Raw genomic sequence first — 25,334 nt, forward strand, 5'->3', positions numbered from 1 at the left:
GTGACAGAGTGAGACTCTATCTCAAAAAAAAAAAAAATTAATCTCCATGCATCCCTTAAACTCACTTCATGGATGCCTCTGAGCATAGAAACATGAATGGCATCTCAGATTTGCCCCTTTTCTTCACCTCTGTACCCAGTTGTCATCACTTCTCACTGACTCTGCCCCTCTTCCTGTGCCCACTGCTCTTGTCTTCTTCTTCCAGGATTTCTTCCAAATGTTTGGGGATTTGCCAAATGTTTTTCTATTATTGATTTCTCATTGAATCCCACTGTGGTCAGAGAACATTCTTTAAATGATTTGAATCCTTTTAGATTTATTGAGATATTTTATGATCTGGGATGTGGTCTATCTTGGTTAATGTTCTGGGCACACTTGAAAAGAATGTGTATTCTGCTATTGTTGGGTGGAGTGTTCTATAAGTCTGTTAGATCAAGTTGGTTGATTGTGTTGTTCAGGTCTTCCGTATCCTTCCTGATTTCCTGTCTCCTTGCTCTAGCAATTATTGAGGGTAGTGAAATCTCTGAATATAATTGTATATAACTGTGTATTTCTCCTTTCAGTTCTATCAGTTTTGACCCACATATTTCAAAACTCTGTTATTAGATACATACATGTTTAGGATGGTTATGTCCTTTTTTTTTAATTGACCCCTTTATCTTTCTAAAATGACCATTTTTATTCCTGGTAATATTTTTTGCCCTATAATTTATTTTGTCTGATGTTAACAATCCATTCCCAATTTCTGTTGATCAGTGTTGCATAATACATTTTTTCCCAACCTTTCACATTTAATTTATATGTGTTTTCATAGCTATAGTTAGTTTCTTATAGGCAGCATATAGTTAGGTCTTGCTTTTTTTTTACTCAATCTAACAATCTCTGCCTTTTAGTTGAAACGTTTAGACAATTTACATTGTGATTATTGATATGGTTGGGATTCCATCCAAATTCTATAGAAATCCTGTTATTTGTTCAATCTGTTCTTTTTCCCCTCTTTTCCTGCCTTATTTTGGATTAATTAGAATATTTATTATGATTCCATTTTATCCCATTTGTTGGCTATTAGCTGTAACTCTTTTTCAGAATTTAAGGGTTTTATAATATATATTTTACGTACACAGTCTACTTTAAAGTAATGTTATGCACTATTCCACATATACTATAAAGAACCTGACAACAGTACACTTCCATTTCTTTTCTCCTAGACCTTGTACTGTTGTTATACAATTCAATATTGAAGCAAGAGATTCTCCAGAACTTGCCCAGAAGCCAAGACGTCTGGAAAGGATCTCAGCCTCTCTCAGCCTGCAGCTTGGGAAGAGTGATTCACAGAGCCTGACTGCCCACTGCTGCTAAACCGTACACTGGCCTTGGCTCACACATCTTACTGAACTGTCTCCTATGACTAACTGCCTCTCTTTCTTCAGCCTTGCAAGTTTCCTGGGAGTCCTGGGAGTGGACTTCACATATAAAAGGGGACTCTGGGAGACCTAGTTCCTGGCTTCTCTTCTGGAAGTCAGGGACGAGTAGAGGAAGGAGTGGCCACAGTGCCCAGCTGACAATTGACAATTTCACCAAGTAAGTCCTTTTTGGGTTACAAGTCTAATTTTTTTTTTTCGTAATTTCTAATTACCAAAAAGCAATAAGACAGCCTCTGGAGAAATCTGTACAGCCAAAACACATATTAATGATCAAATATTAATATTTGTTTCCCTTTCAATCAAGAAAAGAAGACTAGCAATTCCCTTATTAGGTTAAATATTTATGGCATTCTTAAGGTTACTGAATTACTACATTCCAGATAACAACCAGGATATGCTTCTACCAGCTTAAAAAAAAGCCACAAGGTTAAGAAACAGCTCTATTATCTATAAATAAGCCAAATTGCTTTTTAAGGTTTCATTAGTTAATGATACACACAAACTTGCATACAAAACCTGGCTTGCACAGTGCGTCAGGCTAAATTATAAACTGCTTTAGGATTTGGTTTCGATATTATTGCCTTGCAAAACTGACACACAGGGACAAGATATGGGTGAAAGGCCCAGTGCAGTGGCTCATGTCTGTAAACCCAGCACTCTGGGAGGCTGAGGTGGGCGGATCACTTGAGGTCAGGAGTTTCCAGACTTGCCCGACCAACATAGTGAAACCCTGCCTCTACTAAAAATACAAAAAAATTAGTCAGGTATGGTGGTGGCAGGTGCCTGTAACCCCAGCTACTTGGTAGCCTGAGGCAGGAGAATCGCTTGAACCGGGGAGGCAGGGGTTGCGGTGAGCCAAGATTGTACCACTGCACTTTAGCCTGGGCGACAGAGCAACACTCCCTCTCAAAAAAAAAAAAAAGATGAGTGAAAACACTGGTATCTTAATAGTCAAGCTCCTCTTAGGGGAAGAACTTTATTTTTGAGAAAAATTACTTGTTAGGCCTTTTAATGTGAGCCTCTTCATTTTACGTGAGGGATCTTGAAGGTGCGTTCTGAAGGGAAACCGCAAATCAGAGATGGCTAGACCACTCTGTAGTAGCAGCTAAAACTTTGGGGCTAGAAACCAGTAGGAGGCAGAGGAAAGGGGAAAGTGCACGCAGGTTAGCAAAAGGCTGAAATCTGCAGAGAAGGAAGCCAGTGAGAAATGCCCAGTGGAAGAGGGAGCAATGGACTTCCACTAACCAGGACATCTACACTTCCATTTTCAGTTGTCTGCTGTGCTCTGCTATCCTGAACCTTTGGGAAAATGCCACTACAAATAGCCCTATAGAGGTGGTATTTAAGGAACAAAGAACAGGAGCAGTTTTGAGACAGCAGAAAAGGACACATAAGCACAGCAAAGTGACTGAAAAACTCACTCAGGTCCAAATCACAGTCACAGAGTGAGCTTGCACCCTCACCCTTGGACTCAGAGAAGCTGGTGTTTGGCACCCCAGATGCAAAAATGGAGTTCATAGAGTTAGGAATGTGCTCTGCCAACTTAGAAAAAAAATTTTTTTGAGATAAAGAGGGTAGAAGAAAATGTAAAATCACTGTAGAAAAACTTCAAGGTGAGGCATGAGGGCAGGTGCTGAAAAGGTGGAAGGAGAGTCCAGGCAGTCAGACAGAACACGCTAGTCGTTTTCATCCACTATTTGCAAGAATTAAAAAAAAGTTTGATAACACATTGGTTGGCCTGGGAAAACAGGTATGTTCATATGTTGCAGGAGGGAGAGAAGAACCTAATTTATGGAGAGCAACTTGGAAATATTTATTACCAATTAAAATGCAAATGCCCTTTGTGCTGGTAAATCCAACTGTAAGATAATGTGTCCTATAGAGCTACACAAGTCAAGTGACTTAGGCTTACTGCAGCCTTGCTTATAACAAGCAAAAGATGGAAATAATCTATATGTCATTAATAACAGGCTGGCTATGAAAGTTATGATAGACTCGTGAAATGGAGTATTACACAGCTGTATAAAAATAAAAGAACAAGGAAGCCCTTTATGTATTGAAAGGGACTGGTCTCCAAGATAGATTATCGGGTGAAAGAAGTAAAGGACAGGCTAGTGTGCACTGTGTGCTACAGTCTGTGTAGTAACAGGAGGGGTGGTAGCCAAAGGAAAAAGATACTGTCTATGTTTAGAATCTCTTTGAAAGGACAGCCCAGAAACCTGTAACACTGAAACTGGTGACACGCTCTTGCTGGGAGCAAGAAAAACAGAGTGGCTGGGAAACAGGGATAGGAGGGAAGAAGGCTTCTCATAGAAAATATTTTTTTTTCTTTTTTTCTTCTTTAAAGTTTAGAATCACACAAATGTATTCATTATCTAAAATATAAACCACCACTGAAAACAGACATAAATATCAGAGGGCTGAGAACTCTGCAGTGTATAGCGCCTTGGCTCACTCCCACTTCCCTTCCTAGAGCTCCCTCTACAGTGCTCAGAGTCCTCTGCTGCCCCTGCCCCATCCAATGACCCCAAGTGCCCCAGACTCCTCTCACCCCTCCTGGCCCTGCTGCAATTGGTTTTCACTCCCACACCTCACTGCTTCACCGTGGGTCATCCAAGACCTTCTCATCACATTCAAGGGCTTCTCAGCCACATGCTCCTGGACTTCAGACGTGGGCGACCCTTACCTGGACCTTCTTCAAACTCACTCCTTCCTTTCTTCTCTCACCTCATGCTACCGAGGTTTTCTTTTCACATTTCACTTTCTTTCTTCATTTTGCCCAAGATGTGCATATTTCCCAAAGCTCAATCTTCATCCCTCTATTTTTCTCCCTCCCCCATAGCCCCAGAGTATGGGGTCCCTCATTCTCAGGGTTTCCATGACCACCTCTATGCCAAAGACCCTAGCATCCTGAGCTGTGGGCCATCCTCTCTTCCAAGCTGCATTCCCAAGGCATTTCAACCTGGCTTTCCCACCGCGCCCTGGATCTTCACGCTGTGTGCTAAACTCCAATTATCCACCCTTCCTGACGGGCTGTCCTCTGAACTTCTGGGCAAAAGCCAGTAGCTCTAGGAATCCTGGCAGCCCCCAGCTTTAAATGCTTGGAGTCGGCCGGGCGCGGTGGTTCACGCTTGTAATCCCAGCACTTTGGGAGGCCGAGGCGGGCGGATCACGAGGTCAGGAGATCGAGACCACGGTGAAACCCCGTCTCTACTAAAAATACAAAAAATTAGCCGGGCGTGGTGGCGGGCGCCTGTACTCCCAGCTACTCGGAGAGGCTGAGGCAGGAGAATGGCGTGAACGCGGGAGGCGGAGCTTGCAGTGAGCCGAGATCGCGCCACCGCACTCCAGCCTGGGTGACAGAGCGAGACTCCGTCTCAAAAAAAAAAAAAAAAATAAATAAATAAATAAATAAATGCTTGGAGTCATTCCTGCATTCAACAAATAGCCTGGGATCAAAGGCCAACTGTGGCCGATGGTCCTTCTTCTGTCTTTCTCCCTCCAGCCAGCCTCTGGGCCACAACTAGTTTTGCTTGAAAATTTCTGTCGTATGATTTCCTTCCTCTACATTTTCATTGACCCTCCCAAGCTCTGGATTGCATTAGAAGATTACTTAACAGTCTCTGAATCATCCTATCATTTAGTCAACTGATATTTAGTGAAGATAAGCCAGATGCCATGGGGATGCTAAGATGAGCGAGGCACCCTGACAGCTACAGTCAAAGTGGGAGGGGAAGGTAACAAAAGAAAAGATACATAAAGCGCAATGGAAATTCATAAGAGGGAGGTATGACTTCCTGAGAGAGGACTCTGAGAAAACTGTTTGTGCAGTACAAAGGACATTTGAACTGGATGGACAAGATTAGCTGGATATAGACAAGAACAAAGGCATTCACGGGTCAAAAACATCAGGGCTTAGATCTCCGTTATGCTCCTTATACCCCTGTGACTTAGAGCAATTGACTTATTGCTCATTTTCCTCATCTACAAAATGGGTAATAATAGCATCTTGCTTCTAGGCTTTTTGTTAGGACTAAATGGATGCACATTCTGGGCTGCTGTGTAGCAGATTAACTATATATCTTGAACATGCAGAAAAATGGAGAATGAGATATAAATGATATAAAATACAATTATGTACATTAAAAGCATATCAGGCTGGGCACCGTGGCATTTGGGTCACTTGAGATCAGGAGTTCAAGACCAGCCTGGCCAACATGGCAAAACTCTGTCTCTACTAAAATTAGCTGGGTGTGGTGGCCCACTTCTATAATCCCAGCTACATGGGAGGCTGCGGCTGAAGAATTGCTTGAAACAGGAGGCAGAGGCTGCAGTGAGCTGAGATCACACCACTGCACTCCAGCCTGGGTGACAAGGGCGAGACTGTTTCAGGAAAACAAAAAAAGTATATCACACAGGAAGTGATATATGTTGTCAGTAGCAAAGGGAGGTTGTGACTATAAAGGAGCAACAGAAAAGAATGTTTGGGGTGAGGTTCTGCATCCTGACATCCTGGGGTGATGGTTACACATATGTGTTTTAATGGGTAAACTTCTACACCAAAAAAGAGAGGCAGTTTTACTGCATATAATTTTATTTTATTTTATTTTATTTTGAGGCAGAGTCTTGCTCTGTAGCCCAGGCTGGAGTGCAATGGCACAATCTTGGCTCACTGCAACCTCTGCCTCCTGGGTTCAAGTGATTCTCCTGCCTCAGCCTCCTGAGTAGCTGGGATTACAGGCATGTGCCACTACGCCTGACAAATTTTTGTATTTTTAGTAGAGATGGGGTTTCGCCATGTTGGCCAGGCTGGTCTCAAACTCCCGACCTCAGGTGATCCGCCCGCCTCGGCCTCCCAAAGTGTTGGGATTACAGGCGTGAGCCACGGTGCCCAGCCTACTGTATATAAATTTAGAAGGTATTTGCACAAAAACAAAATTTTTCATGAACATACACAAATAAAAAAGGAAAACCACTTAATTCATTAGAATAATTGGCTTTGGCAGGGTGAGAATGGGGATGGAGAGAAAATGAATAAAATATAAATAAGTCTGAGAGCGGGGCCTTGCACAGCGCAACAGAGGCAATGTGTCAGGAACTGGGTGTGTGGACCGTCCCTGTGCCTGAGGTCTCTTCCCCCTGCCTTCCAAAAGGGAGAGGGAATGGCCTGGAGGAGGGTGAGGAAAGCAAGGAGAAGAAGAAAAGAATTAGGTGAGGAAGTGATGAGGAGGCAGGAAGTAGAATAAGGAAGGGACAGACTGGAAAGATATGGTGGTCCCACTTAGCGATAAGTTCCATGAGCATGAGTACCACACTTACATTTTTACCATTAGAGCCATCAAGCCAGGTCTAGAGTCTGGTACAGTGTGGTGTCACATAAATATTGGTGACCTCATCAAGGCAATGACAGGATTTACAGCCTTGGTCACTGGCTGCTGGTTTGTGGGAACAGAGTGAGGGGACTGGAGCGCCTAGCCCACAGATGGCCCTTTGAGGAGGAGCAGATTTGGGGCAAGTGAAAGCAGCAAGTCCAGGCTGGGTTATAATGGGCTTGGGGTCCCTGTGGCAGCTCTGACTGAGATGAGTGACAGGCATGGTGGCTCATGCCTGTAAACCCAGCACTTTGGGAGGCCGAGGTGGGAGGATCACTCAAGGTCAGGGGTTCAAGCCCAGCCTGGCCAACATAGCGAAACCCCATCTCTACTAAAAACACAAAAATTACCCAGGTGTGGTGGTGCTCCTGTAATCCCAGCTACTCGGTAGGCTGAGGTGGGAGAATCGCATGAACCCAGGAGGCAGAGGTTGCAGTGAGCTAAGATCACGCCGCTGTACGCCAACTGGGTGACAGAGTGAGGCTCTATCTCGAAGAAAAAAACCATATATATATATAAATATAAAAAATATATATGTAAGGAACAGCAGAGGAGGACCCAAGTCTAGGAATGTTCTTACGTTAAGAGGAAAAGCAATCAAAGAGGACAGAAGAGATCACTGATGACTGATGGAACTGCTCCTGGACCAGGGTGTATAAGCTTAATATTAATGCAAAGCTTCTATTGTTTCTTTAGAACTTAAAAGACCCTAAGAATTAGAGCAAGCCACAGGGTGAGCCACAGGGGCTTTCAGATAAGGAGGTCAGAGGCACAAGAAAGTGGTTACCAGAAGTCAGCCCCAACTGGGGCAGGGCTGGTCAAGATAACCTAATAGGGAGACTTACTTTTGGCTGTTTTCCATTCTGTAGCCTGAGTTTTACACTATGAACATGTGTCTACGTTATTATAAAATAAATTTTTATAAAATTTACAGAGATCATCATTGACCCTGACAAGACTGATTTCAGTATATAATATGGGAAAAGAAACCAGACTGCAACAGGCTGAGAATGACCTAGGGAAGAGAAAATGGAGAAATTAACTGCAGGTATCTTTTTCAAGAAGCCTGCCTTGCAGGGGATGAGAAAGATAGGATAACAGTCGCTTGACAAGATGTGAGGTGTCATTTTGTTCTGAAGAAAGCATTTTGAAATATTGATGAGAAAGAGGTAGTGGGAATTAGGTTAATGATGCAGATGGCAAAGGAGATAACTAAGGAGGCGGTGCAAGGTCTGAGCAGGCAGGAGTGTGCAGTTTCAGAGCAGGAGAAGGGTATACCATCACTAGGTGATATGGTTATATTTTGTGTCCCCATCCAAATCTCATCTTGAATTGTAATCCCCATAATCCCTGTGTGTCAAGGGAGGAGCCAGGTGGAGGTAACTGAATCACAGGGGTGGTTTCCCCAATGCTGTTCTCATGATAGTGAGTTCTCACGAGATTTGATGGTTTTATAAGGGGGTCTTCCCCCTTCGCTCAGCACTTCGCCTTCCTGCCACCTTGTGAAGAAGGTGCCTTGCTTTCCCTTTGCCTTCCACCATAATTGTTAAGTTTCCTGAGGCCTCCCCAGCCATGCTGAACTGTGAGTCAATTAAACCTCTTTCCTTTTTAAATTACCCAGTCTTGGGCAGTTCTTTATAGCAGCATGAAAATGGACCAGGAATGTCTCATACCAGACAGGGATACATCCGCCTTTCTTCTTTCCACACCCAGCCCTGGGGCAGGGGGGAAGCTGCTCCAGGATGGGCCTGAGTAGTTGAAGCCAATCACAAAATCCCTGCTCCTCAGACACACTATGGTCCAGGACCTGATTCTGGCCAATAAGACCGAAGGAGACATTTGATGGGGCTTCAAATAAAGGCTCCCACTCCCCTGAAGGAGTTGCAGGAAGCCACTTCTTCCTGCTGATGAAAGGGAATGCGAACATGTGTGGCCCCAACTGCCACTGCAGCCATCCTGCTGCCACATGGGCACCTGCCCTAGGATGCAACCAACAGCTGGATGGAGAGCAGAGAGATGAAAAGCTCCTGGATCCTTGAGGCAGTCACTGAGCCGCAGGATCGACCAGCCCTGAAGCCTGCCCTTCACCTGGACTTCCAGGAAAAAGCCACATTAAGTCAGGCTTTCTGGTGTTCACAACCTGGAACTCTCTCACTGGCAAACATCCCTTGCACTGTGACAGGAGGAACAGGACAAATGGAGACGCAGGAATTGAGGGAGATGATGTCAGATGGAATGTTTACATTTTCCTCTGTAAAATGAAAAGGGATCCTGATGCTAAAAGTGAGGGGGACCTTCGAGGAGGACAGAGCTTAGGGAGAGGGATGAAGCCTGGAGTTGGGGGTTCAGAGCACTGGCAAGGAGCTGCCTAGAGTGACAGGGGGCCTGGCGGGTGGTGCTGAGCACCAGATAAGGGTGTTGAGACATCTGCCAGTTGCAAACAGCACAAGGCTGTGCCACTCACCCAAGACCTCCCTCTTGTGGGGATGGCCTCTGTGTTTGCCGTGTGGATGGACAGGACAAGTGGGAAAAGCATAGTGGGCATCAGCACAGCAGTGGTTGAAGTGATGAACCCCAAGGTCTAGGCTCCACTTGGAAGGGAGTGAACACAAGAAGGGGCTGATACGTAAAACAAAAGGAAAAAACAAAAGGAAAGGAGCTAGACATCTCCAGGCATCAAAGAACTGGAAGTGAAAACACCAAGGAGACAATGCAGAGAAAGTGTTTCCAGAATAACACAAAGCAGGGATCTGGGCCCAGCAACCTCCATGCCCCACTACTAGCCAGAGCTAGGGAGTGTTGTTTCAGGATTAGCTGCAGTGGGTAAGTTCGAATGAAGCCAGACAGACACAGATAAGAACTCAGAGGGGCCTAGTTCTTCCGGCATCACCCAGAACCACGTGCACATCAGTAGGCTAGAGGGGAGGTGTTCTCAAGTTTGTGCTGATGTTTCTGAAAGCGAATGGAGACTCTGCAAAGGAGAAATGAAGGACACAGTAAGAAAAGCATCCCTTAAACTGGTCTTTGTAAAGAACTCACCTCTGTATTCATCTTGGTCTCTTCCTTCGGTCACTGTAAAGACAAAAGCAGAGGTTCAGGTCCGTGGTGGCACCCGCCCAAACTCCACGCAAACATTCCCCTTTGCCACCCCACGCTCCCCCAGTGCTTCCTGTCCCATCGGTCTCATCTTTCCCAAATGCCTTCACCACCTGTGCCTTCCAGCAAGGATACCCAAGCCAGTGTCTACTTTGGGGCTGGTGGTAGCTGACTTCCCTGGGATGTCACACCAGCAATGCTTCCTTAGAGAAGGGCATGTCCAAGCGCAGGTCCGAGACGGGATGCCTCCATGGGAAGGATGCACTTCCCAAAACTGGTGCTTGAAGAGGACAGCTTTTTATCTGGCTTTTTAAATGAGGACAAGCAAGGCAATAAGAAATATACACTTTTTTTTTTCTTCCTAGCTGAGTTTCTGGAGGACTACAATTTAATATGTTCAAAGAGTAGTCCAAGAAGCCACTCCGGACCCTCATCATTAAGACGAAGGAGGGGGCAAACAGGTGAGCAGGGGTAGCAAGGAAGGAGGGGTGACAAAAGGAGATGAGGGGAGACCAGAGAGTGAAGGAAAAGAAAGACAGCAACAGCACGGCTTAACAGGGGTCCTCAACTTTAATGTACCCCTAGGATTCTTGTTGAAAATGCGTATTTCTGGGTTTCACTCCCAGATTCTGATTTGGAAGGCCAAGAGTGGAGGGGAGGCCATGAATCTGCATTTTCACCAAGCATCCAGGTAAATGCACACAGACAGTCAGGAGCCACACCTGGACAAACACTGGAATGACAGTAGAACAGAGGCCTGTAAAGATTAATTTTTTCCCTCACTTGTTAGAGCCACTAGAATCGCCACTGTATTTTAACTAAAACTGGGCAGGCAAGGTTGGGCAAATGGATAACCAGAGGTGATGAAAAATGCACTACAGATGCCTCTCCAGCACCTCCACCTGCATAGGCTGTCCAGGAAGCCAATGCCAATGACCACCCCTAGCTTGCAGAGGGCAGAGGGCCTCTGAAAAGGGAAGGCTGTGGCAACCCCTGCCCTTGGACCCAGCACAGCATTTGATCTTATTCTCTTTGGTTAAGCACAGGGATGAGAACCATGAATGACAGTGAAATAACCACCCCCATTCCAAAACAAACAAAACCAAACCTTGGCAACCTTAAGACTACCTGGGGAAGGGTGCATGGGTGATCATGTAGGCTTTGTGTTGAAAATAGCCTGCTTTTGGGGCTGGGCACAGTGGCTCACGCCTGTAATCCCAGTACTTTGGGAGGACGAGGAAGGCAGATCACCTGAGGTCAGGAGTTCCAGGCCAGCCTGGCTAACATGGTGAAACCCCGTCTCTACTAAAAATACAAAAATTAGCCGGGCGTGGTGGCGCATGCCTGTAATTCCCACCTACTTAGGAGGCTGAGGCAGAAGAATTGCTTGAATCCGGGAGGCGGAGGCTGCAGTGAGCCAAGATTGAGCCACTGCACTCCCAGACTGGGCGACAGAGTGAGACTCCGTCTCAAAGAAAAAGAAAAAAAAGAAAATAGCCTGCTTTCAGCAACTCCCCAACCTTCTCTCTTCCCATTGCTCCTTCCTGCTTTGAGAGCGGGTCTCATGACCCAACCTGGCCAGCACACATGATGCCTTTCCTTTTGCAGTCTGGAGCCTTTTCACATCTGAAAAAAATCTGAAAAAGGGAACCTACTAGAAGAAAAACTCCAAAAAGCAGAATGTGACAAAGAAAGTGGACTTTCTTCTCAGATCCTGGGGAGGCAGTATAGGTGTGATGTGTTTTTATGCATAAAATATCTCAGAAAGGCCAGGCGCGGTAGCTCACATCTGTAATCCCAGCACTGTGGGAGGCCGAGGTGGGAGGATTGCTTGAGCCCAAGAGCCCAAGACCAGCTTGGGCAACATGGCGAGACCCTGTCTTTACTTAAAAAATTAAAAAATTAGCCAGGCATTGTGGCATACACCTATAGTCCTAGCTACTTGGGAGGCGGGGGCAGGAGGATTGCTTGAGCCCAGGAATTTGAGGCTGCAGTGAGCTATGATCATGCCACTGCACTCCAGCCTAGAGTGATAGTGACATGAGTCACTGACATGTCACACGTTGTCACCTCTGTCACTCACAGGGTGACAGAGACCCTATCTCTTTTTTCCCCAAACTATTTTGTACCCAGATGAGAGACCCTGTCTCATTAAAAAAAAACCAAAAAAACAAAAAAACAACTCAGAAGGATAACTAAGACACTGAGAGCTGACCCGCAGGTGGTGGGTAGGGTGGGAGTGCCAGCACTAAGTGGAGGGTGCGTGAAGACACAGAAGCAGAGGGTCCCCAGCAAGCACGCTCTGCTTGCCCTCCCCTGGCTACCTGTAGGCCCCACAGAGATGCCCTCCCCAACACCCTACTGTGCTTTACTTCTGTTTTTAAGAACTTTCGTTCAAATCTCCCTTGGAGCTTGCACGTGAGTGAGAGTCAGATAAAGAACACCCAAATGTGAGGAGGATGAGAACAGATGTGAGCCTCTCAGGGTCAGCTAGTTCATATACATTAACCCTAATCCTCAGAACCCTGGCAAAAAAAAAAAGCTAGTATTAATTCCATTTTACAGACGAAGTGCCTGGAGTTCAGGGAGGGTAAAGCACCCTGCCTCACAGCCAAGGCACTGTGGCACTACCCTGCAATTTCCAGACTTTCTGGTTCTAGACTCAAACCCAGGTTGTGCCAGAGGCCTTGACAGGTCCTGTCTTACATTCACCCAGAGCTTCAATGATAAACAGGAGACCTGGTGTCCAGTCCTGTCAGTCCTGAACTACCCAAGCAACAACGACGGTCAAACGGGTCATAGGCTGTAGGCTGAATGGTTGGACTTCATCTCTAAGGTCTGCTGCTCCAGCTCTAAATTGCTCTCTGGTTCCCACATGGCCGGCGACCACTGCAACAATAGCAGCATAAAAACAGCTGTCCCTATTGGACATCCCAAGGGTGCCTCCAAATATATAAGATTTAGTTGTGAAATATAACCCGATAGGAACAGTGATCATTAAAGCTGTGAAGAACAGGAGCATCTTCAGTGTAGATGCTAATGAGCTTTCTTTTCTGAACTTAGGAGGCTGCAGTGCGTTCAGCGCCACTTTATCTGGGCGCTCCATAGTGTAGTTGTGCTGGCACAGGTGCTCGGTGGCAGGCTACTTGCTTTTCCTTTCTAATGAGATCTTAGAGGGAAGTTTTCCTATAAAAGTCGTCTACAAAACATTACTTACGAACTTTATTGTTTTCCTACATAATCTGGGGAAAGCAAAACAAAATAAAACAAACGCAAGGATATGGAGAGATGCATATGCACGAGAAAGATGCCTAAATGGAACTCATACGCTGGGCATCAGGGGTGTACCACCTAGAATAAATGGCATTGCTGTTTATTTGTTTATTTTTCAGGGTCAGGGTTTAGTTCTTTAACCCAGACTGGAATGCAGTGGCACATGTGATCACAGCTCACTGCAACCTTGAACTCCTGGGTTCAAGTGATCCTCCTGCCTCAGCCTCCCAAAGTTCTGAGACTGCAGGCATGAGCCACTGCACCTGGCCACATGCTGTTTTTAAAGCACATTCAGCTGGGGTACCCCAGCTAGTTGCTCACAGAGCTGTGAGTGACTGGCAGGACCTGCCATGGTCACATAACTGTAAAGGCCAGACAGATCCTTTCTGTGCTGTTTCCCCTTCTGCTTTCAACTCCCCCTTACAGTAAGATGCACTGTCAGGAGAGGCAGCAATCCCAGGCCAAGCGAGATCTGGCTCCACCTTCCAACTCTCTGCCTGCCCATCACACAGCTCCCTCTCCTTTCCTCCCCATCATCTGGCCAGGACTAGTTAAACTCTGAACAGAATCAAGGAGGAACTTTATTCTGTATTTTAATATATCTTAAAATATCTAAGACCTAATCCTGTAACAAAAAGGTTTTGGTTTGTTTAGTTTTTCTTTTTTTATTTAAATTTCAAAGGTTTAGTATTTAAATGGTCAAACACAAAAACATTCTGTTTACTAACTTTTAGTATTATGCTGAGAAATATTTTCCCAAAAGACTTATATTAAATAGATACATTTTTATTTTCTTTTAGATTTTTAAATTTTTTTTTTTTTTCCTGAGACAGAGTTTCACTCTGGTCACCCAGGCTGGAGTGCAATGGTGGGATCTCGGCTCACTGCAACCTCTGCCTCCCAGGTTCAAGCCATTCTCCCGCCTCAGCCTCCTGAGTAGCTGGGATTACAGGCGCCTGCCACCACACCACCACGCTAATTATTTTTAGTAGAAACGGGGTTTCGCCATGTTGGCCAGGCTGTTCTGGAATTCCTGACCTCAGGTGACCCACCCACCTCAGCCTCCCAAAATGCTGGGATTACAGGCATGAGCCACCACACCTGGCCTTAACTTTTCTTTATTTACATTTTTATTTTTTAATCAAATCTAAATAGTATTTTGGTATATGGCATGAGATAAGGCTCTAAATGTACATTTCTCCAAATAGTTGAGTTGTTTCTACATTATTTATTGAATATTTAATCCTTTCCCCAGTGACTCCCCACTTAAATTTTTATGAATACAGTTATTCTTTTTTTCACTTTTTCTGCTGTACCACAGACCTCTATTCCCATGGTTATAACATGCTGTTTACATGATCGTGGCTTTACAGTGTTTCAATACCTGGTAATTCAAGTTATCTCATTAATTTTAGAACATCTTACCAAGTTAAAAAATTCCATTGGGACTGTGACTATGATTGCATCAAATTTATACATTAAATTAGGGTGAATTAATAAGCCTTCCCATCCAGAAACATGGTACGCCTTTCTAAGAGCAGCCACTTTAAAAATAAATAAATAGGCCTGGTGTGGAGGCTCACACCTGTAATCCTAGCACTTTGGGAGGCCGAGGCGGGCAGATCACTTGAGGCCAGGAGTTCAAGACGAGCCTGGCCAACATGGTGAAACCGTGTCTCTACTAAAGTTACAAAAATTAGCAGGGGGTGGTGGCACGAGCCTGTAATACCAGCTATTCGGGAGGCTGGGACATGAGAATTGCTTGAACCCAGGAGGCAGAGGTTGCAGTGAGCCGAGATCACACCACTGCACTCCAGCTTGGGCGACAGAGCAAGACTCTGTCTCTAAATAAACAAACACTTTAAAAAGAAGAATCTTGAGTTAGTTCCTGAATTATTGCATAATGACAAATAACAGCTCAGGCTGCAGTGGCTCACTAGGAAGTTGAAAGAAAAAAGTCAACACCTTTGCAGAAACAACTTACTTGAAGCAATTTAAAGCAGGTTTCTCCTCCCCCCATATCTACTGCAGCCAGTCGGCAAAACAGTCTTGGAGTTTGAGCCTTTATTTGCTTTGACTCCAAAACACAACGGGCTCAGGTGAACACAGATGAGCTATCTCTCTAGGGGATGAAGAGCCAGCCTGTGACCCCAGAGAACAGAGTTCTAGACCTGGCTTGGCACCCACTAGCTATGTGATCAAGAGCAGGACACGGGGTCCCTTGTGCCTTAGTTTCTGCACCTTGAAATAGAAGAGAGGGCAGATGAACTTAGATGACCCTTATGTTCTCTTTCTGTGCTAACATGGTATCACTTTAACCCACTTTACTTCTTTTTTTTGCAGGGGGTAGGGGGTTCTCTTTTGGTTTAACTTTCTTGGTGTCTGGCTTGGTTAACTGAAGGTTTTTAGCTTCTCTTCTGGCTCTGCAAGCAAACTAGGTTGAGGCTCAGGTTGCAGCCATCAAGGTCCCAGGCACAAAGGTGCTGTACAGATAGGGCTTTTCCTTGGTACTCTGTCAAAGAGAAGCCACTCTCTTCCCCGCCCCACTTTTCCAGCCCCCATCTGCTCTATGTCCCTCCTCTACCTCCTCCTCACCACTTCAAAAGCTTCTACCTTTTACTGAAAGTGATCTTAATATAACAGGAGAGAAATGAGATGAGGTCAATTACTTTCACTAAAGTCTAGTGTATTTAAACTTGGAAGGGCATAATCACATTTGAAAAGATCTGCTTATTAACTCAAATAATTGTAGAACAATTTGTAACTCTATTTCAAAATAGGGTTGAGGGCAGAACTTTCTGGAGTCTCATACATGTTCTTGGGCACTGACCACCCCCAGAAGGTCCAGATCATAACTATGTTCCCTTAGTGCTGAAAGATGAGTTCTGCCCAGCCGAGTGCTACAGGAACTGCGTACACAGGCACAACTCACAAGTGCGGGGGTGGGAGAGGGGTGGGCAGGGGAAGGAATGCAAATCTTCTACAAGCCAAAATATGTGTGGGTCTAACTTTTGTTTCTAACATTTTAAAAGCTCAATAATTATGCTTTCAAAGATCTCTAGAGAGAACATCTTTCTTCAGCAGATCAAGATTTTTTACAAGCAAGATTTCACAATGTGTTATCTGCATCATCAATATTAATTAGATAAATAATTTTATTCTCTACACTGACTATATCATGTTCTTTCACTGTTTTGTTTTCCTTTAGATTTTTTAAGGTGCTCCAAGTTCTCAGATTTCAGATGAGGAGCTTCAAGGCCTTTTCAAAGTCTGAGGTTTTCTGAGTTTGTAAAAGAGAAACAGCTAAGTTACAAGAAAAATCATTACATATAAGTGTGAGTTATATAAAATATTCAACTATTCACTCAGGCATCAGCAAATATTTGTTTTAGCACAACAAACAGCACACATGAGTTGAAATATGGTGGACAGAAAAAAAACCTAAAGAAATCCTGTAGCACCTAAAAAGAGAATGACATGACATTACTGCATGAAACAGAGCCAGGGGTCAAAAGCAGTAGTGGCCCACGGGTGCGCAGTATGTGCTTTGTTTTTCAAAAACATTTTTTGCCTATTTCCTTTTATTCCCACAATATTCCTAAGAAGTAGAGCCCCGCCCCCCCAACCTTCATTCTGCAGAGGCAGAAAGACATTGGATCCCTTGCTGATGGTGATCCCCGGTGGTCCCTCCTCAGCAGGCAGGCTGACTGTACTCTTAGCGTCCACCTGGGTTTAGCCAGTGGAGGAGATCGGCAGGCAAGGAACAGAAAGAGAGAGGCTGGGATACTTGTACTCCCCCTGCCTGGTTCCTCAGGCTGCTGCTCTGGCAGTGGCTGCATTCTGTGATGGCCACAGCAGCTCTGGAAGGGGGTGGCTCCTCCAGCAGTACTCCGGCCCCCTCCTCCCAACTCTGGTCCCCTCCTTACCCCTTTAAACCAGAGAGGGCATGGTGCCCACTGAAGCTCTTCCCTGTGTGCCTCACCATCACTTGTTGGCTTCTCCAATCCTGCCCACTCTTCTATAAAAAGTCTCCTTAAAATTCCTTTCATTTTTATGCTTTTAACTGTTGGGATTCCCAACTGATAAACTTGGCAGTATATCACTTTGCAGCATCCCTGGCCTTTCCCCACTAGGTGCCAGTGGCACATACCCTTTTCTCCCCAGCACGACAGTCAGAAATGTCAGTAAGAACTACTGGGTTAAGGGCCGGGTGCGGTGGCTCATGCCTGTAATCCCAGCACTTTGGGAGGCCGAGGCGGGCATGGGGCTGATCACGAGGTCAAGAGATCCAGACCATCCTGGCCAACATGATGAAACCCCATCTCTACTAAAAATACAAAAATTACCTGGGCATGGTGGCGTGCACCTGTAGTCCCAGCTACTCAGGAGGCTGAGGCAGGAGAATTGCTTGAACCTGGGAAGCAGAGGTTGCAATGAGCCGAGATCGTCCCACTGCACTGCAGCCTGGGTGACAGAGCAAGACTCCATCTTAAAAAAAAAAAAAAAAAAGAACTACTGGGTTCATGGAAATCACTAAATTATTGCTGACAAAGCTCTAGAGTTTCACATTCCAATTTGCACGTGGGAGAGATGCAAAATCTCACAGTAAATTAATAGCACAGCCAGGACTAAACAGCTTCCTTGGCTTACATTATGTTTCCCTTTTGATTTCAGTCTCTCTCCCACATGCAAGTTGGAATCTGAAACTCTAGAGCTTTGTCAGCAATAAATTAGTGATTTTCATTAACCCAGTAGTTCTCACCAACATTTCTGATTGTCGTACTCGGGGGAAAAAGGGTATGTGCCATTGGCATCTAGTAGGGAAAGGCCAGGGATGCTGCAAAACATCCTGTGATGCACAGGACACCTTTCTACCCCCACTACACACACACAACAAAGAGTTATCCAGCCCAAAATGTCAACAGTGCCAGAGTTCAAAAAGCCTGGATTACGCATAAAGCAGAATGAACTATAACTGTGACCTTCTTCCTCGTTCCTCCTCAAAGGCCCTCTCAAGTACCTATTATTGCCCCAAAACCAGGCGACTCGCAGAAGTATGGGGAAGGATTAGGGAGAGGGTGACCCTCTCAGGTGGGGCCAGCTGCCAGCCTCAGAGGTCTAAGGGTAAAGGTAAAAGCAACTCTTGCCCTGGAGGGAGTTGGATACTTTGGGATCTATTGAGAAAAATATAATAGCTACATGGGACAGAAGTCTGGAAATATATACATCAAAATATTACCAGTAATTATGGCTCTAAGTGGTGAAACTTTTAGTGACTACTTCTTTTTGTTTATCTATATACTTTAAACTTTTCTATAAAGGTTAGTTAGCATAATTATTCAAAACTCTAAAAAACATTACAAATTATGCCACTTTCACTGACTGCATCCCTCCTAGCCCCAAACTGAACAGACTTTCACAGGGCAATAACATATCAAGGTGCTCTGATAATGAAGTCCACAGAAAATTTTCCCTATAGCTGAGAATCAGGAAAGGCTCTGCTTCCTTCAAGGCCATTAACATTTGGGGGATCAATGAATGAATGAATGAATGAAGTCGCCATGTATGTTTTACTTTCAAATGACAAGAACCATGTAACTGACCAAGTTTACCTTTCTAGAAACAAATTTGAGACTCAATTACAAAAATGTAGGCCTGCACTGACCTATAAGGGAGCTGCTACACAGAGTGGCTATTGGAATGTAAATTAATTAAATATAGCACATTTTCATAATCACAGAAAATTCTATTGGATAGGACTGAAACACTTTATTCTTTTTTTCCCCCTGGAATAGTTTCTTGTACTTATACTTTCTCTCATCTCAATTCCTGGCCATATTTATCTTCTATTTATTTGTAACTATTCTGTGATTTTGTTGCAAATGACCTTAATTCCTTTGTGGATCAATTTGGGGCATTGTACTTTGGAAATATCAGTGTGTATATATGTATCACTGTTCCTGAGAGTTCAACCTTCATTTCTGACCAAAAGGCAGATCTAGCAGTTCATGTAATGTAGCTATTTGCTCACAGCTCAAAGACAGAAGAGAGGCCGGGTGAAGTGGCTCACGCCTGTAATCCCAGCACTTTGGGGAGGCTGTGGTGGGTGGATTACTTGAGGTCAGGAGTTCGAGACCAACCTAGCCAACATGGCAAAACCCTGTCTCTACTAAAAATATAAAAATTAGCTGGTCATGGTGGTGCATACCTGTAACCCCAGCTACTTAGGAAGCTGAGGAAGGAGAATCACTTGAACCCAGGGGGCGGAGGTTGCAGTGAGCCAAGATGGCGCCACTGCACTCCAGCCTGGGTGACACAGTGAGACTCTGTCTCAAAAAAAAGACTCAAGAGAACATTGTCAGGAACTAAGCTCCCCTGTCACAAAGGCTCTATATTCAGTGTTTTTCTTTTTAAATAAACAAAAAGGTATACACTGTCCATTAATGGAAAGTTTCACTATTTGATTAAAGCTTAATTTGAAGCTGAGTAATGAAATGTCTTTTTCAAATTCCAAAATACATGGCTATCAACTTATTTCTAAAATCTTAAATATATGATTTATGACAAAAAACAAATGGCCCAACCTGTTACTACTGATAAATATATGATATTGTCATCAGAGTCCTGGATACGCCAGAGAGAATCAGAAATGAAAATGCGCGCAGCTCTTGCACAGTGGGATTCCCTGTCAGCCCGAGGATCTGATGGAGTGTCACCTCTACATAGAAGTCCGTGCAATTTTGAGTACTTTACCAGATTTCAGTTCTATAAAAAATGACTGGGAGTAATAAGCAGTGTAGATCAAAAACTAAATACAATTATAACAAAGATGAAAATTAATAGATGTGGCCCAAAGTGGCAAATCTTTGACTTTAATCAGATGCTAACTGGATAGGCAGGGGGTACAAAGAATAAAAAAGTAAAGATCGGCTGGGTGCGGTGACTCATGCCACGCCTGTTATAATCCCAGCACTTTGGGAGGCCGAGGCGGGTGGATCACCTGAGGTCAGAAGAATTGCTTGGACCCAGCAGGTGGAAGTTGCTGTGAGCCAAGATCGCGCCACTGTACACCAGCCTGGCGACAGGGCGAGACTCTGTCTTAAAAAAAAAAAAAAAAAAAAAAAAAATTACATATGAAATGTGGGAAAACACACTGAGAATTATTCCTAAAAAAGTTGAAGTATAATTAGAGACCCTATTGTAATTTTTAGCTCTCTGGCTACAGAATCTCCCTTCTGATACTTTGTCTAACATTTGACTTAAGTTTGTGTTTTTCTGGAATGCATCCCGTTAAGGGAAGGATGAGCATATTTATCAATACAATCTTTTAGGAAATAATTAGCAATATACCAATACCTTTATTTCCATAATTTTAATATCTTCTTGGAAATCGTACTATAGAAATTACATTAATGATGGAAAAACTTTCAGCACAGTATTGCTTGCTTTGTAGGTGGTGATGATGACAGCTAACATTTACTGAATCCTTCCCATGCTGAAAACCCTATTGTAAGCTATTTATGTTCGCTAAGTCACTTATTCTTCAGGGCTATCCTACCAAGTAAGCATTATGATTACCCCACTTTTACAGGTGAGAAAATCGAGGCACCAAGAGGTTGGTTAACGTGCCCAAGATCAGATCGCACATAATGAACGTTAAGCGAAAAAAATTAGTATCCAAAACTGTAAGTCTGATGTCTCATTCTTTTTATAATTTAAGTAGTTTATAAATACCCTCATTATTAGCCATATTTCTGAGCACTTCATATGTAGAGTGCACTTTACAGAACACTGTCATGTACCCTCACACCGTCTATGAAATAAGTGATAGTTTCCAGTTTCCAAAGACGAAAGCGGGGTTAGGAGAGGCCAAGTGCCTCGCGCGGCGCCTCAGGGTTCGCTCCCGCGGAGCAGACCCCAGAGCATCCCAGGCGGGTCCCGGCCGAGCTAGCGGCCCTGCGGTGGCTACGCCCGGGCCCAGCCGCTCGCGCTCCTGGAGCCGCCGGACTACGCGGCACGCGGACGCCGAGCCTGCCCTCTTGGGTCTACATAAAAACCGAAACTACGGGCAGTCTTAACCGAAATGGGGACTTAATTTTTTAGACTGTCTTTTGTGTAGTTGAGAAAGCCCCTTGCCGGGACCCGCGCTGCTGGGCCTCTGACCGCGTCCTCACTCCGGGCCCGGGCGGGGCGGGGCGGGGCGGGGCAGGCGGCGCCCAGGCTGCGTCCGGGCTCTGGCGGCCGCGGGCCCGGGCCTCCTGCGGGCCTGGGGCTTCGAGCTCAGGCCCTAGAGCTCTATGGAAGCCGCGCGCGACCCCCGCTCCCCTGCGCGCGACCCCCGTTCCCCGCGCGCGCCTCACCTGACGCGGGCACAGCTCTCCGTGCAGCCTCCGGGCGCCACCGGCTTTGCGGACCGGGGCGGGATCCCAGCTCCGATTGGCTGCCCGGCTGGGGGGCGGGGGCCCCGAAGCGGGGTGGCGGAGACCGGGAGGGGACCGGAGGCGGTGGGGAAGGGAGTGGACGGAAGGGGAGGGAGGGTCCCGGCCTCGTGCGGTCGCGCGTGAGATCCCGGCTTCTGTGCCCTGGGTCTGGCGCCTGGGGCCGTAAGAACCGTCCGTGCGCCTGCCCTGTTCTCTGCACCCAGCTTGGTGGCGAGGGGTGGGTGGTAGGTGCCCGACGACCGGAGGGCGTATGGAAGTGCCTGGCCCCCTCACGGTGTGCCTAGTCCCGGCGTGGGGGCGGGGGGGTGTCGCATCTCTCTTATCCGCCCCCCACTCACCACGTAGAACCCACTGGATCCCACTGGTATTAGTGGCCCCGGGCCGACTGAACTGGCGTCGAGGCTTACTTGAGTCCTTCCTGTAAATGTGAGGAGCGGAGGGAATATTCCAAGAGGCCGGTGTCTGCGATGTCCTGCTCTTGGGTAGCTAGGAAGTAGTGAACGTGGTCTAGGGAACTGCCTGGGCTCTTATCCACCTGGGAGTGGGTTTGTTGGGGATCCTGATGTAGGAGAAGCCAGGGAGCTTCTAGCCTAGTGGGGCTAGGGGAGAAACCAGAGAGAGGGGTGGATTAGGCTGAAGGAAAGAGATCTCTTTGATCTTAAAGGCAGCGTTCTGACGGGTAAGGTTGACTGGCATTTTCCCCAACAAAGAGTTCTAGTACTTTATTCCATGACCTGACGAGCCTGTTTAAGTGAGGTTTTGTTGAGTGCAGAGAGAGAAGGCTTGGCTTTGAATTTTTATCTCCAGGCGGGACCTGCCTCCTGAACTCCATACTCCTCTATCCAGCTGCCTACTTAATACCTCCTCTTGGATCTCTAAAATACATTTCAATCTCAACACATCCAAATCTGTGCCCCTGATCTCTTCCCCATAGCATCACCATCTCGATGGCAACTCCATCTTCCAGATGTCAAGGCCAGAAACCTTGCTGTTATCTGGCACTCACTTTTCTCTCACATCCCACCTCCAGGGCCCAAAAATTCTGTTGGTTGGATCTCCCTAGCATACCCAGAGCCTGACCACTGCTTACCTCTGCCTCCATCATCTCCTACCTGGGTCATGACAGTGGTCTCTTCCCTGGTCTCCCTGCAGCCTGTCCCCATACAGCAGCCAGAGTGACCTTAAAAAAAGAAAGCTAGATCAAATTCCTCCTCTGCCCAAAACCTTCTCAGTGGTTTCCCAAACTCAGAGTAAAAGCCAAAGCCCTGCCTGATCTGCTCCTGTGTTACCCCTGCAACCGCATCTGCTACTGCCTCCTCACTGGCTCACTCTGCTCCAGTCACTCTGGCCTCCGTGCTATTTCTTGTGCAAGGCAGACAGGGCTCTGCTGCAGGGTCTTTGCACAGGCTCGTGTCTGTTTGGAATGCTCGACTACTTCTCACTCTTCCTGATCTTTGCTCAAATGCTGCCTCATTGAGAACTACCCTAACCACTCCGTTCGAAATTGCCACCTGCCCCACTCCTGAGTGACATTTCTTTAGCTCCTGACTGAATTTGTTTATTTAGCTTATTGTTGGTTATCTGTCTCTTCCATCCACCCCTCCCTGCTGCTGCCCCTTGGGCCATGATATGTCCTTTCTCGGAAAAATAACTGCCACTGATGAGGTACCATATTTTCACTGGCAAGGCCTAGGACATAAGCCAAACTCTGGGGTCTGATTGTGCAGTCACTTTAAATAAACCACAAGAGGAAAGAGTGATTCCCCAAAAAGACATGCTGAGTGCTGCTGCTAGGAGAAGGGATGCTGGCTAGGCAAAACCACAGATGTTCACTTGCTGAGTCAGACCAGTACACACAGAGGAGCTTTGGGAAAGCCTGTGAGAGGGGCCCTCCATGTCCTTGAGAGCAAAATTTAAAGATGAGACCTCTAACCCCCTCACTTTCTTGTAATGATGTGTTATGAATGCATTGATTTATTTATCTTATCCTTCTAAAGTCTAGTTTTGTATTCAGTTTCTACTTTTTTGAGTAAGAGCTTCCCATTCTACAAAGTAGTGACTCTCTTCAACCTGAAGAACTTTGTGGGAGGTTGGGGGGACAGTAAGACTGCTGTAGGCCACAAGTGACAGAAACCCCACCCAAACAGATTAACAGTTAGGAGGTGGATTAAGGCTCCACCTCCATTTCTGTGTCATTCTCTTAGCTCTTTTTCTCCTATGTGTAACAAGATATGAAAGTATAGATTTTGATTAGGACAACAAGATATACTAATGTGAAGTTCTAGGAACAGATCTCCAAGGATATAAGAAGGAATCAGGCGGGAGCCACCTGTAATCGCAACACTTTGGGAAGCCTAGGCCAGCAGGTTGCTTGAGGGCAGCCTGGGCAACATGGCAAGACCCCATCTCTACTAAAAATACAAAAATTAGCCAGGCATGGTGGCATGTGCCTATACTCCCAGCTACTCTGGGAGGGAGGCTGAGGCATGAGAATCACTTGAACCCGGGAGACAGAGGTTGCAGTGAGCCAAGACAGCACTACTGCACTACAGCCTGGGCGACAGAGTGAGACTGCATCTAAAAAAAAAATTTAAAAAATAATAAAAGTAAAAAATGAAATAAAATAAATAAAAAGAAGAAATTGGAGAGTGGAAGGAGGGTTTGGTGAAGAAATCTCTGACAGAGGCCGAGTGTGGTGGCTTACGCCTGTAATCCCAGCACTTTGGGAGGCCGAGGCAGGCAGATCACTTGAAGTCAGGAATTTGAGATCAGCCTGGGCAACGTAGTGAAACCCCGTCTCCATTAGAAATACAAAAATTAGCCAGGCACAGTGGGGCGTACCTGTAGTTCCAGCTATTCAGGAGGCTGATGCAGGAGAATCGCTTGAACATGAGAGGCAGAGGTTGCAGTGAGCTGGGATCTTCCCACCTCACTCCAGCCTGAGCGACAGAACGAGACTCCGTCTCAAAAAAAGAAAAAAAGGGGCAGGCGCAGTGGCTCGCACCTGTAATCCCAGCACTTTGGGAGGCCGAGGTGGGCAGATCAACTGAGGTCAGGAGTTCAGGACCAGCCTGGCCAATGTGGTGAAACCCCATCTCTACTAAAAATACAAAAAAAAAAAAAAAAAAAAAAAAATTTAGCCAGGCATGGTGGTGCGTGCCTGTAATCCCAGCTACTCGGGAGATTGAGGCAGGAGAATTGCTTGAACCTGGGAGACAGTGAGCCAAGATGGTGCAGTTGCACTGCAGCCTGGACGACGAGTGAGACTCCGTATCAAAGAAAAAGAAAAGGCCGGGCGCGGTGGCTCACGCTTGTAATCCCAGCACTTTGGGAGGCCGAGGCAGGCGGATCACGAGATCAGGAGATCGAGACCATCCTGGCTAACACAGAGAAACCCCGTCTCTACTAAAAATACAAAAAATTAGTCAGGCGTAGTGGCGGGCGCCTGTAGTCCCAGCTACTCGGGAGGCTGAGGCAGGAGAATGGCGTGAAGCTCCGGGAGGCAGAGCTTGCAGTGAGCCCAGATAGCGCCACTGCACTCCAGCCTGGGCAACAGAGCGAGACTCCGTCTCAAAAAAAAGAAAAAACGAAAAAAAGAAATCTCTGACAGAGCTTTTGCTGTGCTGTGAGTTTACCTCCTCCCCACTGAGGGAAGCTTCTGCAGCCCATTTCCTTCATTTCATGCCTACAGGCTTCCAGCCATTTGGGGAGCTTGTCAGGTATGTTGG

The 25,334-nt window shown here is 45.9% G+C and overlaps 1 protein-coding gene across 2 annotated transcripts in view; it reads right to left on the reverse strand.

The window, feature by feature from the left end:
* The window catches only part of BLVRA (biliverdin reductase A), a 41,394-nt gene extending 19,614 nt beyond the window's left edge, over positions 1–21,780 (reverse strand). The window contains exons 1-2 of one of the 2 annotated variants that reach the window (XM_055293316.2): positions 21,526–21,780; positions 9,836–9,868 (exon numbers count right to left, since the gene is read on the reverse strand). In XM_055293316.2, coding sequence (XP_055149291.1) covers positions 9,836–9,847 — 12 coding nt within the window. In that variant the 5' untranslated portion in view covers positions 9,848–9,868; positions 21,526–21,780. Of the gene's footprint in view, positions 1–9,835; positions 9,869–17,511; positions 17,632–21,525 lie in introns of those variants that run through there. The other variant, XM_055293318.2, reaches the window with a different exon arrangement.
* Between the last annotated feature and the right edge of the window lie 3,554 nt (positions 21,781–25,334).

This window comes from Symphalangus syndactylus, chromosome 9, assembly GCF_028878055.3.
Source record: "Symphalangus syndactylus isolate Jambi chromosome 9, NHGRI_mSymSyn1-v2.1_pri, whole genome shotgun sequence".
NCBI classification, from domain to species: domain Eukaryota; kingdom Metazoa; phylum Chordata; class Mammalia; order Primates; family Hylobatidae; genus Symphalangus; species Symphalangus syndactylus.